Source organism: Doryrhamphus excisus, chromosome 4, assembly GCF_030265055.1.
Source record: "Doryrhamphus excisus isolate RoL2022-K1 chromosome 4, RoL_Dexc_1.0, whole genome shotgun sequence".
Taxonomy (NCBI): domain Eukaryota; kingdom Metazoa; phylum Chordata; class Actinopteri; order Syngnathiformes; family Syngnathidae; genus Doryrhamphus; species Doryrhamphus excisus.
Genome location: NC_080469.1, coordinates 12,972,450 through 12,986,190, shown reverse-complemented (window position 1 = coordinate 12,986,190; position 13,741 = coordinate 12,972,450). Strand labels below are relative to the sequence as shown.

The 13,741-nt window shown below is 38.4% G+C and overlaps 1 protein-coding gene across 1 annotated transcript; it reads left to right on the top strand.

Annotated features, from left to right (window-relative positions):
• The first annotated feature begins 268 nt into the window (after positions 1–268).
• Positions 269–11,742, top strand: bco2l (beta-carotene 15, 15-dioxygenase 2, like). Its single transcript, XM_058070483.1, has 12 exons — positions 269–363; positions 1,597–1,774; positions 3,474–3,685; positions 5,044–5,159; positions 5,240–5,342; positions 6,561–6,701; positions 7,144–7,304; positions 7,703–7,873; positions 8,849–8,986; positions 9,597–9,779; positions 9,884–9,994; positions 10,112–11,742. Exons 1-12 carry the CDS (start codon positions 336–338, stop codon positions 10,226–10,228), a joined length of 1,659 nt encoding a protein of 552 aa, XP_057926466.1. The 5' UTR covers positions 269–335; the 3' UTR covers positions 10,229–11,742.
• The last annotated feature ends 1,999 nt before the right edge of the window (positions 11,743–13,741 follow it).

The window sequence follows — 13,741 nt, the reverse complement described above, 5'->3', positions numbered from 1 at the left end:
ATGGAGACTTAAATGGCTGTCTATATGTGCCCTGTGATTGACAGGTGATCAGGAATAGGTTTCAGCTCATTCATGACCCAAATGAGGACAAGCAGTATAGAAAATGAATGAATGAATGAATGGCTTTTATCTCAAAGAGAGAAAAATATACATAATAGTGTACAGTATTATGCCACACCACAAGCAGTATAAAATGTCACTATGTAGGCCTACAGTATTTTCTTATCACGCAGAGTGATCACATGTTAAACCTGGCACAGGTTCCAAGGTCCAAAGGTCCACAGGTTCTCCTTTTCAGGTCATGTAATAAATGCTAATCTTCAGAACTATGAGCCATGTACAAGACTACCGAGCACCAGACAAGTGAGTAGACACCATTGCACACGACAAATGGGCAGTTTATGAATTAAGACTTGACATTTAGCTTTGGGCAGATTTAATTGGCATCATACAGTTAAATCAAACAAACAAAAAACACATTGAGGTATTTGGTTGGCATTTCAGATACGAATAATAGCAACACTGGTTGTAGGGTACACTTTGACCTTTATATATCTATTAATACACATTTGACTCATAAACAGTTGCTTTATGTGTGTTAAGAATCAAAACTAAAATAATCTTTGTAGGGTTGTATGCTAATTAAATACTCTAAAATTGATTCAGTGATTCAAAAAGTTGACATTATTATCATTGTGCAGGGTGCAGGTACATGGTAATGACATGTAGTTACCGTGACCATCCAACCAGAAGTGGAAATGTGGTGGTTATGTATGTACATTAGCATATTCACAGATGAATAGATTGCAAGGTGTCACAACATACTCTATTGTTGGGATGCAACCACATGACCTCCAGGCAGTTTTCATCATTTGAGGAAATCCGATGAGGGTCACATGCATGATCAGCATGTCATTAATGTGCAACACAGTTACAAAATGATAAAGTAAGAAGTGAAGATCATATAAAGTATGACTACAGAATATTTCAAAATATTAAACATATGTGCAACATTTGCACAATAGTGCATTTGTTAAAAATGACATCGATACCGCCCCAATGCATGCTGCAGTGATCACAATAAAATATCACATATATTGCCATTGTAAGAGTCTGTTATAGCCTACAGCATGTATATCTCAATTGCATATTCTGTAGTTTTAATTGTCTGTGCTATTAGCATCACAGGAACGAACATAATTGGAGCGTCTCTTTTTGATTGCTATGCATCACCACTTTGTCTTGTAAGAAAAAGGGTAAAGCCTGAGTGACTCAATATTGAACTATAATGATTTGCCTTTTGCTTCTCGTGTAAATCTGAAGCAGATTTCTCCCATTGTACAGGCTATAGAAATTGCAGATAAGACAAGAAGATAGGTGCCATTCACAGTGCACAACCTCTGGGAGCCATGAGTGTCTCATAGTGGTAGGAGGCATTACATAATGCCACAAAACGTAGATAAAGTTAATCTAAAATAAGCAATTCTTTCATTATTAAATAGATCCAGTTTGGGTGTTGACACAAGATCTGAGACACAATTTCCATAATAAGTATATTATCCGACTAGTTATTTACATCCACTCCTTTATTTCCAGTGTCCAGCAGGCATAGCTCCCATCAGGCCCAAGGTTTGGAGAGTGTGGCACCCCTGGTGAAGTCTGCGGAAGAATGCCCTGATCCCATTCCCACCACCATCAAGGGAACTATCCCGTTATGGATCAATGGGAGCTTCCTGAGGAATGGCCCAGGAAAGTTTGAATTTGGACAGGACAGGTACTGCACACTGCGCCACTCAAAAGAGTCCAACTCGTAATACAATCAAATCCAAAAATGGCTTCTGACTTGTACGTTTGACATCGATTGCACTGGAAAATAAAACAGATGCTCACAGTAGTTAACAGAACCAAATTCATAGCACATTCCTGGTTCGAATTGCATGTAAGTGAATGTGAAATATCAACATAAGTAAATCTCTTGGGAGTTTTCACAAACGGGAATACAGTAATCCCTTATTGATCACGATCAGTAGGATTCCTTCCTTATAAACGGGCTCACCACGATACCACATTCTGCTGGTCGCAAATTGTGCTATTAATTATTATGACAGACTTCACGACTTGTGTGAGTTTAGATTAGTTTGTTTAGGTAGCCACCCATGTTGTGCTTGAATACAACAATGCAAATCACTGCTTCTTGTGCAAGTACGCAACACTGTGAATGTGCACCATTTTGCACTGTTTTGTTTAATATTTACTCTGCAGATAAAAAGCCTCAGCAATTCGGCTTACAAACTTTGTGCCTTCATTTATATTTGCATCTGCTTGCTGCTAGCAGATGCTAGTAGTTATTGAACCCTCTTGTCATCCAGCCTGTGTACCACAGAGAGACTAACAGATGGCGCAGATGCCCATACACTAATATGTCAAATTATTGAGGGCTCATAATTACTGACCTGTTTTTTTTGGTGTCATTCGATAAATTGATTTTTCCTTTATTGTGACAGGCCTACTTATAAATCTAATATTTTTGTAGTTAGAGCATTAAAAAAATTATGACATTGTAATTGTAAATGTAAACTAATAATACTCCTATAAACATCTTTGCATTTATATTTCGAAATGAATATATACAATAAGCTGCACGGCACTGAGGTGGTTAGCACGCAGGCCTCACAGCTAGGAGACCGGAGTTCAATTCCACCCTCGGCCATCTCTGTGTGAAGTTTGCATGTTCTCCCCGTGCATGCGTCCAGTTTATACATTCCACATTCCAAAAACATGCTCAGTTAATTGGCGACTCCAAATTGTCCATAGGTATGAATGTGACTCTGAATGGTTGTTTGTCTATATGTGCCCTCTGATTGGCTGGCAACCAGTCCAGGGTGTACCCCACCTCTTGCCCGAAGACAGCTGGGATAGGGTCCAGCACCACCCGCGACCCTCGTGAGGATCAGCGGTAGAAAATGAACGAATGAATGAATGAGTATATACAATATTACAGAAGACTAGTGACCCATGTAAATAATTACACAGAATGCATCTGTGGCCACTTTGTAATGCACATTAGCATTGGATTATCCGTCAGAACAGTCAGAATTACATGCATAGGGCTGTTCACAGTTGGCAGAGGTATCTTTGTAAAATCAACATTTTTGTATTCAATGTCATTAGATTGTGCATGTGTGCAATGGTGTTTGTTGTTATTATGTTTGTGCCTCTTTGTCCACTAAACTTGCACAATAGCAAAACTGCAGGCTCCAAGATTCCTTCAAGCGGAATAATGTGAAAAATGTGTGGTGGAAGAGTTCACAGTTCATGAATCAGCCACACACGTGAAGGCCCAGAGGCATTTTTCATGACAAGTTTTGGATTTTTGTCTTTCATCCACACAGAAGCAGGATTTCTCTCTGGTTCAGTGTCTCACAGTGATGGTGCCACACACTCTTACAGTCTCTTTCTTTGTCCCCCACCAGATACACCCACTGGTTTGACGGCATGGCCATGATGCACAGATTTCACATTTGTGAGGGAAATGTCACATACAGTAGCCGCTTCCTGCGAAGTGACTCGTATGTGAACAACTCAGAAAAGAACCGCATTGTAGTGTCAGAGTTCGGAACGGCGGCCATGCCTGATCCTTGCAAGAACATCTTCGCTAGATTCTTCTCACGTTTTCAGATCCCAAGTATGTGCATTGTCTTCAAACGCAGCTTATACTGTATCTCCACGTGGAACACTGACATCACTTGAGGCATGATTAGGACTATTGGTAGCACATACCTTAAGCAGATGTGCTAAAGTAAAGTAAAAAGCAAACAGGAAAAAAAGTCTCTAGAATACATGCTCACTGCATTGTGTGTCTTATTACTTTCGCAGCCTTTACAAAAGGTGTGGTGCATTATATTAAGCTAATAGAGGCATAGGTCAACATTTGGCCATAGGTCAACATGTGCTGGCATGAATTTGTTTCATAACAGGAATATAATTACTTATAATTAAAATATACTTGCTTATAACTCATAATTAAATATAATTAAATCAAGTAGTGAAACATTAGGGGTCTAATGCTGTGAAAAATGATCATAATATTGATTTTCTTGACAGCACTGACAGCGCACAAACCTCTGCCAATGCAGTACAGTTAGGAGGCCATTGTAATAATAGTTATGTTTTTATTTGATTTTAAGATAAACTAAGCTATGCTGTTTAGCTATGCTAAAGTTGAGTATATTTCAGTAAAACCTCCAGGCTGTGATGAGTGAATTACTGCAAAGTAGGATTCAGTATTAATAGATGTAATATTTTCATAGTTAGAGCAGAGAAAACCTGTTTATGACTATAAATAGTTGGCATATAACTAGTTAGCCTCTCCAGTTTAATTATTGTAGAATGTTTCAAATGAAGTGGGAAATAAGCACAAAGTAACAAGCCATAACCTTACCACTTCCGCATGGAATGGGAGGAGAACTCTGTGGTGTTAGACATGCCATGGCTGACCACATGCAGTGGTAAAATAATCTAATCTTATGTCTTGACGCTGTGCAATGTAACATTAAGATATGAAGATTAAGATATGCCTTTATTTATCTAAATCTTTATTTATCTTTATCTAAATTTTTAAAAAAGAATGAAAAAGACAGAATAAAGATGAAAAAACTCAACGAAGAGCGAGAGCTGCCGCCTACTGACGCCGAGTGCACAGAATACTACATATTACTTGTTTTTAATATGTTTAACTAATAATAGTCCATAGTCAACCATCAAACAGCAGTCATTGATGAATTAATTGATTTTTTTAAAAACGCAATTGAGTGAGAGAGCAATGTCGGAACCGCTATGTAGCGAGGGACAACTGTACATTAACATAAGTGCACATTTTCTAGTGGTTATAAGTAAATGATTTACTATTTCTTTCTTACATAACCCCCAGAATAGGTACTATTTCATAGCGCTACTTTTTGAATAATGTCATACATGCTTGTGAGGATGACACATTGTTGATATGTTATCATTTTAGTCAGCGTTTTCATATATTGTGAACAGAGGCTACAGACAACGCCAGTGTGAACTTTGTGAAGTACAAGGGAGACTATTATGTGAGCACAGAAACCAACTACATGAGACGAATAGATCCTCAAACTTTGGACACAAAAGAGAAGGTTGGCAGACAACACAATCGCTCGCTTAGTTCTACTGAAGGTGAGTAAGTGATTATCATGCTGCTGTTTGTCTATCACAGATGGACTGGAGCCAGTACATTGCTGTCAACTCAGCCACAGCTCACCCACACTATGACCGCCAAGGGGCCACATACAACATGGGCAACTCGCATGGAAAAGGAGGTAACACACTCCCCTACGACAATACTCAACGGCCTCTTACACAAGCACAATCTATACACTAATACATACATGTATATACGTACATGTTCCAGTTTATGTACATGTCTTCCTGTAGTGGCTATTGGGTCATTAATGTCACATGATGTAGCATTATTGACACCTAGTGGTCAGTACGAGGTACTAACTACTACACTCTTAAAAATGCTGGGTTGTTTTTTTGACCCAACCGCTGGGTTGAGCCTGTTGGGTCATTTAATTGGGTGATTTTTATTGAATTGGGTATTCTGAGAACCCAATTTGCTGGGTTATCTCTGTTGGGTGCTAAGTTATTTGCTGCTGGGTTGGGATTTCCGTTATGATAAAAATAAAAATAAAAATAAAAATAAAAATAAAAATAAAAATAAAAATAAAAATAAAAATAAAAATAAAAATAAAAATAAAAATAAAAATAAAAATAAAAATAAAAATAAAAATAAAAATAAAAATAAAAATAAAAATAAAAAAAATAAAAATAAAAAAAATAAAAATAAAAATAAAAATAAAAATAAAAATAAAAATAAAAATAAAAATAAAAATAAAAATAAAAATAAAAAAAATAAAAATAAAAATAAAAAAAATAAAAATAAAAATAAAAATAAAAAATGGTATGGTATATTGGCAACCCAATTTGCTGGGTTGAAATAACCCAGCAGTGTAGTAAATATGAACCCAGCGTTGGGTCATATGAACAACCCAATTGTTGGGTTAAGATAACCATCCCAACTTGTTGGGTTAAAATAACCCAATGCGAGTTTGGTCCAATATTTAACCAGTGCTGGGTTGGGAACCCATATTGGGTTGTTTTTAACCCAGCATTTTTAAGAGTGTACATATCACAACGTGTCTTTCAATGCATTTTCTGAATGCCTTATATTTTTTATTATTTAATTTTAATTTTGCCATTTTTATGCTTGAAAATTATGACGTTTGACCAAAAGTGTGATATGGTGAAGGACAACTGTTCTCTAAAACGTGAAGGGTCCTCCATTTGAAATATCACAACCTCCATTGGAAGAGCTTATCAAAAGCTTTTACAAAAATATTGCTTCTAACATCATGTACCTCAATGACTAAATAAGGCAAAAAATATATAAATGCAATTATAAACACATTATTATTGTTATTCAAAACAGAATGTTATCTAGTCACACACATTGATGTGTTTGTGTCCTTCCTCAGGTTTCTTCTACAACATCATCCGTGTGCCCCCACCTGAGGAGACGGGGGCGAATGAGGATTGCGCAAACCTGAATGGAGCCAAAGTGATCTGCTCCATCCGGGCATGTGAACCCAGAAAACCTTCCTACTATCACAGCTTCGGTATGATGCACAGCATAGCAAAAGGGATAAGTGGAATTAATCAAATTCTATGGGAAGAGATTTAACTCCTGCCTGCTTTGACAGGCTTGAGCCTTACACTTGACTGATGGGTTTTTTCATACTCTTTATTAATTACTCATTTAAATGCTAGTCTCATCCTGCTACCTTTTGTCAATCACTGCGCCTTTGTAATGTGTTCAGCTCTCACCAGTAGTTTGTGTGACTGTCTCTAGACCTCCTTATTACATATAAACACTTTACCCTACATGTTCTGCAAATATTCAAATTATATTACAGACATGGTTTTCCATAATATTTAACGTGATTGTGTGTGAAATGTTATTAACATTAAAAGAAAAACATAACAATAAGACATCGCTTAACTATGATAGCAACAGAGTGACAGAGTGCTGCATAAATTTTCTCCCGTTTGTGCCTGCAGTCATGTCAGAAAACTACATTGTGTTTGTGGAGCAGCCCATCAAGTTGGATCTGTTCAAGCTCATGCTGCATCACATCCAAGGAAAAAGCCTTCATAAGGTCCTGACCTGGGAGCCCAAGTATGATACCATTTTTCATCTGGTCAACCTACACACTGGAAAAGTAAGTTAAAAGCACAAACCCACTGGTTTAAGATGCTCGTTTAGCCAAAACTACATGGATAAAACTATTAGGACAATCCACTATTACACGTTAAGGAAGTAATTTTCACTTCTTGGGAAGATTGTGTACTTGAATTTAGATGATGTCTGGGAATTAATCTTCATTTGTGAGGTCAGAAGCTCGTGATGTTCTCTTCATCCAGAGATGTGAAGTGGGCTTGAGGCCAGGGTTCATTGCAAGTTCTTCCACACTATATTCTTCTAACTCCAGTTACACTGAAACACAAACAGGTCTATACAAAGTATTGAATTGTCTAAAATGTTGCCGTATGCTGAGTATTTAAGGGGTTGTAAATCAGTAATTGATACTGAATCAAAGTTATACAACATGTTCACCAGGAGAGTGAGGTGAGGTACCGGGCAGCTCCCATGTTCACACTGCATCAGATAAACGCCTTTGAGGACAATGGCTTCCTTGTTATGGACATGTGCTGCGGGGATGATGGCGAGGTCATCGGAGACTTCACCTTGGAGAACATCCGCAGAAGTTCAGGAGAGGAAATGGACAAGGTAAAGTGTGTGTGTGTGTGTGTGTGTGTAAGTATGTGTTTTCAATTTAATTTAGCCAATGTGTTTACTAGAATCACCTTAACATTCTGTACTCTTAGTTATACTACAAGTATTGTGGCCTCCTTGTACCTTTTAGCCGCTGACAAGGTCGGAATGGTTCCTGATGATGACGCTTATAGAGCATGTGTGCATGTTGAAAGGGGGGGGGGGGGCTAAATCTTGCAGAAAATCCACTTGTACAATAGCGTATCATTAGCTGACTCTGTATGTCATCCCTGCTATTAATATGTGATGGATTGTACAGAGACACTGAGCAAAATTTGGCATGGTGAAAGTTTATTACAATAAGATTTGATAATAATAATAACCAAAACCAGGATAGATAACAAATACTTTGCATGTGAAAGTGGACAAATTGGATTCGCCTATTAACCTAACATGCATGTTTTTGGAATGTGGGAAGAAACCGGAGTACCCAGAAAATGTGTGTTCTCCACATATGTGCAGAATATGCAAACACCACACAGAGATGGTTTAAGAGAACATATTAAACATCTATGTCTATATTTTATGAATTAAAAAATTGGCATACATTTTTGTTTGGCCAAAATAAGATGATTGGTCACGCACGGTTGGCTGGTATTCACCTAGCTTTCCACCCACACAAATGCAGTCTTAGAGAGGCAATCAACAACTTGCAGTCAATGTTGTTATGTCAGGCTATGCAGTTAGTGATAGCTAATGTTGTGGCTAAAACTACAAGCTGACAACAAATATACAGTAACTAGTGTGCGTGTTACATCTGCCGTAGCTGACATATATACATACATAGTATAATGTTTACAGTACGTTTAAGAGGGTGCCGTCTAGTCAGACGCTCCCTGTGACATACAGCAGCTTTAAATGATGAATAAATGCGCTGCGGTCAAACATCATATTCACTGGTTTCTATACCTTTTTGCTTTCTTTTGTCAGTTTTATAATTCTCTGTGTAAAAACCTGCCAAGGAGATACGTCCTCCCTCTGAATGTGGACAAACAAACCCCTCTGGACCAGAACCTTGTGACCCTGCCAAACTATAAAGCCACCGCCACGAGGACACATTGTGGAGAGGTACTATAAATGTATAATGATGTGATTAATTCTGCATTACACTTCACAGCCTGTTAAGGTTATGGTCTACAGTTATAATCAATACAGTCCATTACTAGACACAGTTTGTAATTAAACACCTTGATGATTAGTTCTTACAGAGAGGTTTTTCATAGTTTTCATGACTCACAAATGTCAAGTATAGAGGTTTTTATAGCAAATAAATGTAATTATAATGAAAACTCTTAATTGAATATTTGTTAACTGTAATATACAGTAGCGTGAGTTTAAAACAGATATTGATGTATTCTTGGCCTAAATTAAATTCAAGTATAAAAATAGGTAAATTAATGAAAATTCAATTTATTGTGTATTTCACACTGGGCAATTGGAGTCAGGAATTTTCATTTAGAAGACTGTAGCCACAGCAGGAATTGCGCTGTCCACAAAAAAACAAGAAACTCTTGAGACAGGGTTGTTTTAGATTCAGGTCTAAACAGTATTTGAGTTACACTATACATTTGATTGTGAAAAACGTCCATGGGTGAAGGTCTACGTGTGCATTTTAACTGCATATTTTGGTAAAATATGAATGTTACATGAATCCCAGTGAGCTTACAAACTTGTGCAGGTTTTCATGACCCACGAGGAGCTTCATGACGAAGAGCTGCTGCAGTACGGTGGCCTGGAGTTCCCTCAGATCAACTATGAGCGCTGCAATGGTCGGCCATACCGCTACTTCTACTCCTGTGGCTTTGGACACGTCTTCAGTGACTCCCTGCTCAAAATGGACGTGCACACCAAAGAGTTGAAGGTCGAACAAAGAATGTTATCATAACGATACTGTATACAGTATTACTAGAAAGTAGCAGACTGTTTGTTTTTGGAGTACATTTTCATGCCATATTGCCTGTTCAGGTGTGGCGGTATCCTGGCTTGTTCCCGTCTGAGCCTGTCTTTGTCAGTTCGCCTGAGGCTACAGAGGAAGATGATGGTGTTGTGTTGTCAGTCATTATCACACCCCGAGAAGTAAGTGAGCATCTGCAGGAATGAAATGTAAAATCTCGCCGTCTAATACAAATTGTCACAATGGAATTATGCACAGCGATAGAAATTAATACTAATAACTTGTGGTTGTCTTTCCAGGACAAAAGTACATTCCTTCTCATTCTGGATGCTAAGACCTTCACTGAGCTCGGCAGAGCAGAGGTCCCTGTCAATATCCCATATGGTACTCATGGCATATTTAATAATATGGCTTAGATTTTCTGCTGTTGAACAAACAACTGACTCAACCACCAACAAGGACCTTTATTCGCAGAAAGGGACATCTCAGTTAATGAAAAGTTTAAAAAAAAATAGAGAAGAAATAAGAAATATTCCACTGACGGGAATAAATGCATGTGAGTAATACCTTTCAATATGATACATGAGGACAGAGATTTGAAGGACAAATGATATAATTCAAAATAACACAAAGAAATGTCAGCAGAAGACAATAAAATGAAAATTTTCCCTCTTTTTTGTTAAAAATGGAAGTGTTTTTTGGCATCATTATGCCACTTGAAACGCAACACTCCCAGTGCGAACAGAGCAGCACTTAGGAGGCATGAAAATGCATCAGAGCAAATTCAATTTCTGTCAAAGTAATGTGATAGAAATGGACAACGTCTGAAAATGCCTTGAAAACAAATGGATCCGACTGGTCGATAGCCTCCTGAGAGTCTGCCAGAGGTCACGTCGCAAATTTGGCGCTGTTGAAATGAGCAAAACAACGTTGACATTCACTTAAACGCCGACATGTCGGACCCGATGAGGGGAACAAGAGCACTTTGATGTTGCAATAACAGCCCAAACAAAAACCCAACCGTAATAAGGAATGTCCGAGGTGAGTTCTGGTCAAGAATATGAAGTAGCCTGTGGCTGCACCTGTCACTCCAGCTTCCTCACCAGTGGCTGGAGCCATATCTACAATGGCTGGCTGCCTTCACCCTTGCATTGATTTTAATAGGCTGATGTCACCTGACCTCGGGCACTGAACCTGGCACGGCCTCTAAGAATGCCATATGACTATTGATATTTTGTTTTCACAATTAGAATTGTAGTCAGCAAAATAGCATGGAAGCAATTCACCCACCGTCATCTACAAAATGGAAGTGCTCTCCCACTGTGATTACAAATGGTACAATCCATGAACCAGGAAGTTGTATGCTAACCAATATGAACAAACCAACTTTATTTTCACTTTTGTGATGGTTTGTAAGAGGTCTGAACTAGTGCCGTTAGAGTTGATTTTTTTCTTCTTTCTTTCTTTTCTTAATTTATTTCAGACATGCATACTATGATACATTATTCTTTCTCACATATACACTTACAATACAATACACTGACAATATCTATTTATATATATACATATATATATACACATATACATACACACATATATACATACACACATATCTACATACATATATATATATATATATATATACACACATACATACACACATACAACACCTCATTACTACACATGTCTGAAAAGGAGCAGGAAGAAGCAAAGCTAATTAAATCCTACCCCTTCTCCACGCCATAGCAGTTACCAATTCAATAAGTGATTTTTTCCACACACATAATCACAGAGGCACGGCGGGCGAGTGGTTAGCGCGCAGACCTCACAGCTAGGAGACCAGGGTTCAATTCCACCCTCGGTCATCTTTGTGTGGAGTTTGCATGTTCTCCCCGTGCATCCCGGGTACTCCGGTTTCCTCCCACATTCCAAAAAACATGCTAGGTTAATTAGCGGCTCCAAATTGTCCTTAGGTATGAATGTGAGTGTGAATGGTTGTTTGTCTATATGTGCCCTGTGATTGGCTGGGTATACCCCGCCTCTCGCCAAAAGACAGCTGGGATAGGCTCCAGCACCCCTCGCTTTTTCCTCCCGTGAGGAAAAGCGGTAGAAAATGAATGAATGAATATAATCACAGAATCTTACATAAGACAAAACAACGCAACGCTTTTGTGTAATAATAATGCAAGGCCTGGCCAAGACCAACCAAACCAAGAACTGACGTTTACACAACGTGGTGCGAACCACTCTATTTATATGAGGATTTTACAATTCCTTTTGGGGGTCACCATGGAGAGTTTGGGAGAGCAGAGTGGCCGTAAAAGGAAATTGAGATTTGAAACCATGAAGTTGGAGGTCTTGGTAAAGGATGCAAACAAACACACTGATGAACTCCTGCAGAGACATCACATCATCATAGTACAGCATTGATATATTAACATATTTTCTTCATATAAAGGGGCCCTATCATGCTCATTTTTCCGCCCTTTGTATTGAATCGTGGACTCCTATAGAGCAGCGATAACGATAACCACCACAAAAAGCGTTCTAGTTCTTCCAGAATCTGCACCTATTCAGCTGTATTTCTTTGGATTTTGTGGTTTCCGTGAAAATGGTCTTTTTAATGTATTCCATCCATGGCCTGGCTCCAGTCACATGCACTCTGCTGGGGTTGGTCACACTCCCACTTGCATAGAAAGAGTTCTGATTTGTGCCGCTGACTTTATAAGAGTTGATAAACGGTATAGGAGTTGATGATAGAGTGAGTTGATAACTCCAACCACTTGTGCCTGATGGTGCCGTTTTTAGGAATTGTAAGCAAATGTGGTGTTCCCTTTTGAGGCATTACTAGCAAATAAACAGCGGAGTAGCGTTTGGGGAAGGGTGGGGGAAGCAGAGCTTGGGGGCAGAGTAGAGAGTTTATAAAAAAGGAAGTCCTTCTGTGATGTCACAAAGGGGCAGTTTACCACACCTTTTGAAACCAAGCGTTTTGAGCCATCCGAAACTCTGGCATTGTTTTACACGAGAATACTACATTCTAACTACATTCATAGGTCAGAAAAGTGGAAAAAGCACAATAGTCCTCTTTAACATACATGTTTTTACATTATATGTGCCCTGCCATTGGCTGGCGACCCGTCCAGAGTTTACCCCCCATTCGCACGTAGTCAGCTGAGATTGGCTCCAGCATACCCGCAACCCTAGTAAGGATAAGCGGCATAGAAATTGTATGGCTGGATGGAATGTTTTACACTGCAACATGTGGTGTTTGCACTTTGCGACTGCCCTCCAAAACATGCTAAAAATACACGCAAAACCACAGGTTTCAGAATTTAATAAATCAGATCAAAATGACTATATTTGTATCTCCTCCTCCCAGTACTCTCTGTGTTATGATAATGTTCATGTATTCTGCATATTCATGAGGCAAAAATGTAAAATGTATTCCATTGCTGTTATTAGATCAGCACTATCAACTTCGCACATGTTTTTATACACGCTAACCTTTATGCTAACCATTATTGATCAAGCCCTTAAAAGTATAATGTTCAATAACCAAATCTTGGCATAAGCAGTGTGTGGTTATCTATGAAGATTGTTAGAGATCGGTCTGTCATTCCACTTTATCACTGTGTTTCCACAGCCAGGCAGAGTTTTACTATATCTGCTGTAACAAAATTAACAAAACAGGAAGGTTTGACTGACAGCATATTGTTGTAATTAATTTAATGCCACATAAAATACATTGAGAATTACCAACAGTAATTTTAGAGCCATGTTCTGTGCTCGACCAGGGTCTAATAAGCATGCTGCGCGAGTCTCCCAAGATACGCATTAATTAGCTCATAATTCCTAATCTAATCAGTCATGCTTAACCTCTCCATGCAAGCCTGACAGTGTGTGTGCTTAATGTTTAGTTTATTAGCACC

What these genes read in the sequence shown, in the direction of transcription:
- bco2l (XM_058070483.1), top strand. Translation starts at nt 336, where the DNA reads ATGTACAAGACTACCGAGCACCAGACAA. An exon ending in GACTACCGAGCACCAGACAA is followed by an intron (nt 364 to 1,596) that starts GTGAGTAGACAC and finishes CTTTATTTCCAG; the next exon opens with TGTCCAGCAGGCATAGCTCC. An exon ending in TTCCTACTATCACAGCTTCG is followed by an intron (nt 6,702 to 7,143) that starts GTATGATGCACA and finishes TTGTGCCTGCAG; the next exon opens with TCATGTCAGAAAACTACATT.